This window comes from Centropristis striata, chromosome 22 (assembly GCF_030273125.1).
Source record: "Centropristis striata isolate RG_2023a ecotype Rhode Island chromosome 22, C.striata_1.0, whole genome shotgun sequence".
NCBI classification, from domain to species: Eukaryota; Metazoa; Chordata; class Actinopteri; order Perciformes; family Serranidae; genus Centropristis; species Centropristis striata.
The window spans coordinates 25,809,420-25,811,919 of NC_081538.1; the positions used below are offsets into that span (position 1 = coordinate 25,809,420).

Genomic DNA, 2,500 nt, shown 5'->3' on the forward strand with positions numbered 1-2,500 from the left:
ATATATATATATATATATATATGTATGTGTATATATATATATATATGTATATATGTATATATATATATATGTATATATATATATATATGTGTATATATATATATATATATATACATATATATATAACTATTTACATTTTTAACAACCTCTCTTGCCCTCTCCTCTCAGATCTGTGTAAACAGCCTGCAGTTACACTGATTTCTTTTTTTTTGTTTGTTTTTTGACTGTTGGTGTCAGTGGAGTCCTTCATGGCTTCACATTCTGCAGAATTTAATGGTTTTTTTGCAGGATATTGTTGGTGCAACACGATTTATTTTCCTGACAGAATTGTTTATCACACATTTTCTCAAGGACCTTCAAAAATTTAAAAATCGGACAATAACTTCAGTTTTTACAGTTTTTGGATAGAATACATTTTGTAATTTTGGTGATTTCTTTTCAAAATAAAATGTGTTGTAGGAAACCTGTAACCCTGTACATGTCTGTCTCTCTGCAGGGTGCCAAGGTGTTACAGATGTTCATGTGGATCCTGAACCCTCGACAAGTCTTTGACCTGTCTCAGGGTGGGCTGCGGGAGGCGTAAGTACCCTTCAGTTGGTGGGTCACCCTCCTTAAAACACTGGGTTAAAGTCAACGTGACATTCTGACCTCATTGAATAGACTGACTCACTTCTATTCTCTGCTTTATTCATCCAGAAAACAATCCATGAGTGTGTAAAGAATGCACTTATAGAGAAACTGGGTCTTTTGTAGACAATTTAGTGATAATTTTCAACTTAAATCATTATTTGATTGTATCACAAAATGCCGTATCTTCTCATTTTCAGTCTTTGTCCTCTTTGATTCAAATCAAATTGCTCATATTGCTCATGGGTCGAGCAATTTTCATGATACTCGGACCAATTACACCCACTCAGCACCAATCAGCACTGCTTTCTGCTGCAGAAGCCTCTTTTATTCTGAAACCAGGCTTCTTTCTGCTCTGTGCACTGTGTATGTGTCAGGTTGGAGTTGTATCGGAAAGTGCCAAATCTGAGGATCCTGGCCTGTGGAGGGGACGGCACGGTGAGACCCTGTTCTATTATAATCTATATCAGGGATGGGCAACTGGCACCCTCACTTGAAGTGGCCCTCAGTACAACTACATGCATTTGAGCATGAAATCTTAAAAGTGCAGTGTAAAAATGCACAAAATTACTTCTTGCAATTAATGTTAGTCTGCTGTTCTTGCACTGAAAAAAAAGAAATCACAGTAAGTGGTTATTTTTTATTTGCTTCAAACCTTTTGTATTCCTATTTATACTGTTAAATATGCATTTGAGGATGAAATATGTTAAGTTACTGCACTGTAAACATATTTAAAATTGCAGTTTAATCATATCTGGTTACGTGCACGGCCTTATATGTCAGTGATTCCCAACCAGGGGGGCCCAACCCCCCCAGGGGGGCGCCCTCTTGTTTTAAGGGGTGTAATAAATCTAATGTGTTAAATATAGATGAGTCAGCATTTTATTCATTAGTGGGACAAAAACAATTAAATAAGGGCTACATTAAACATTTAATCATTTATATAAATAAAAAAATCACTATAGAAAAGTTTAAAAATATAGGCTATATCGCAAGAATAAGGGTGTGTGTAACATCCCTCCTGCAGTATACACAGAGGTAACCTCACCTCACGGTAACCTCACCTAGCGGTAACCTCACCTAGAGGTAACCTCACCTAGCGGTAACCTCACATAGCGGTTACCTCACATAAGGGTTACCTCACATAGCGGTAACCTCACATAAGGGTTACCTCACATAGCGGTAACCTCACATAGCGGTAACCTCACATAGCGGTAACCTCACATAGAGGTAACCTCACATAGCGGTAACCTCACATAGAGGTAACCTCACATAGAGGTAACCTCACCTAGCAGTAACCTCACATAGCGGTAACCTCACATAGAGGTAACCTCACATAGCAGTAACCTCACCTAGCGGTTACCTCACCTAGCAACAGAAACACAGAGCTAATGGAAAATGGCGCATCGTCAGGGAGACGAAAATGCTGAATATCTCTAAGAGAAAAAGAGAGAGTACCATGAAAGTTACATTGAGTTCGGCTTCATAGAAGCAAAGGACAATGGGGGGGTTGCCAAAGTTTACAGTGGTATAAATGTGGGTCCCTCAAGAAAAAGGTTGGGAACCACTTCTATATGTGGCCCTGTGGTAGTGTCGTTGAAAAATTGTGGCCCCCACCAGCATTTCAGTTGCCCATCCTTGATCTATATAATCTATACATTCCATTGTGATTCTCTGCAGCTTATGCTGTCTGTGTATGTCTGCGTGTAGGTGGGGTGGATCCTGTCCGCTCTAGATGAGCTGCAGATGAACCCCCAGCCTCCGGTCGCTGTTCTTCCTCTGGGAACAGGAAATGACCTCGCCAGGACGCTCAACTGGGGTGGGGTGAGTTCCCAGCCTTGACTTCTGAGCGGCAGGACGCGGCAGCCTCTCC

The 2,500-nt window shown here is 40.3% G+C and overlaps 1 protein-coding gene across 7 annotated transcripts in view; it reads left to right on the top strand.

The window, feature by feature from the left end:
* dgki (diacylglycerol kinase, iota) overlaps positions 1-2,500 on the top strand; it is a 118,223-nt gene that overhangs the window by 76,103 nt on the left and 39,620 nt on the right. For all 7 annotated transcript variants that reach the window (XM_059325480.1, XM_059325484.1, XM_059325485.1 and 4 more), the window contains exons 11-13: positions 497-579; positions 1,005-1,065; positions 2,338-2,451. In XM_059325480.1, coding sequence (XP_059181463.1) covers positions 497-579; positions 1,005-1,065; positions 2,338-2,451 — 258 coding nt within the window. The remainder of the gene's footprint in view (positions 1-496; positions 580-1,004; positions 1,066-2,337; positions 2,452-2,500) is intronic.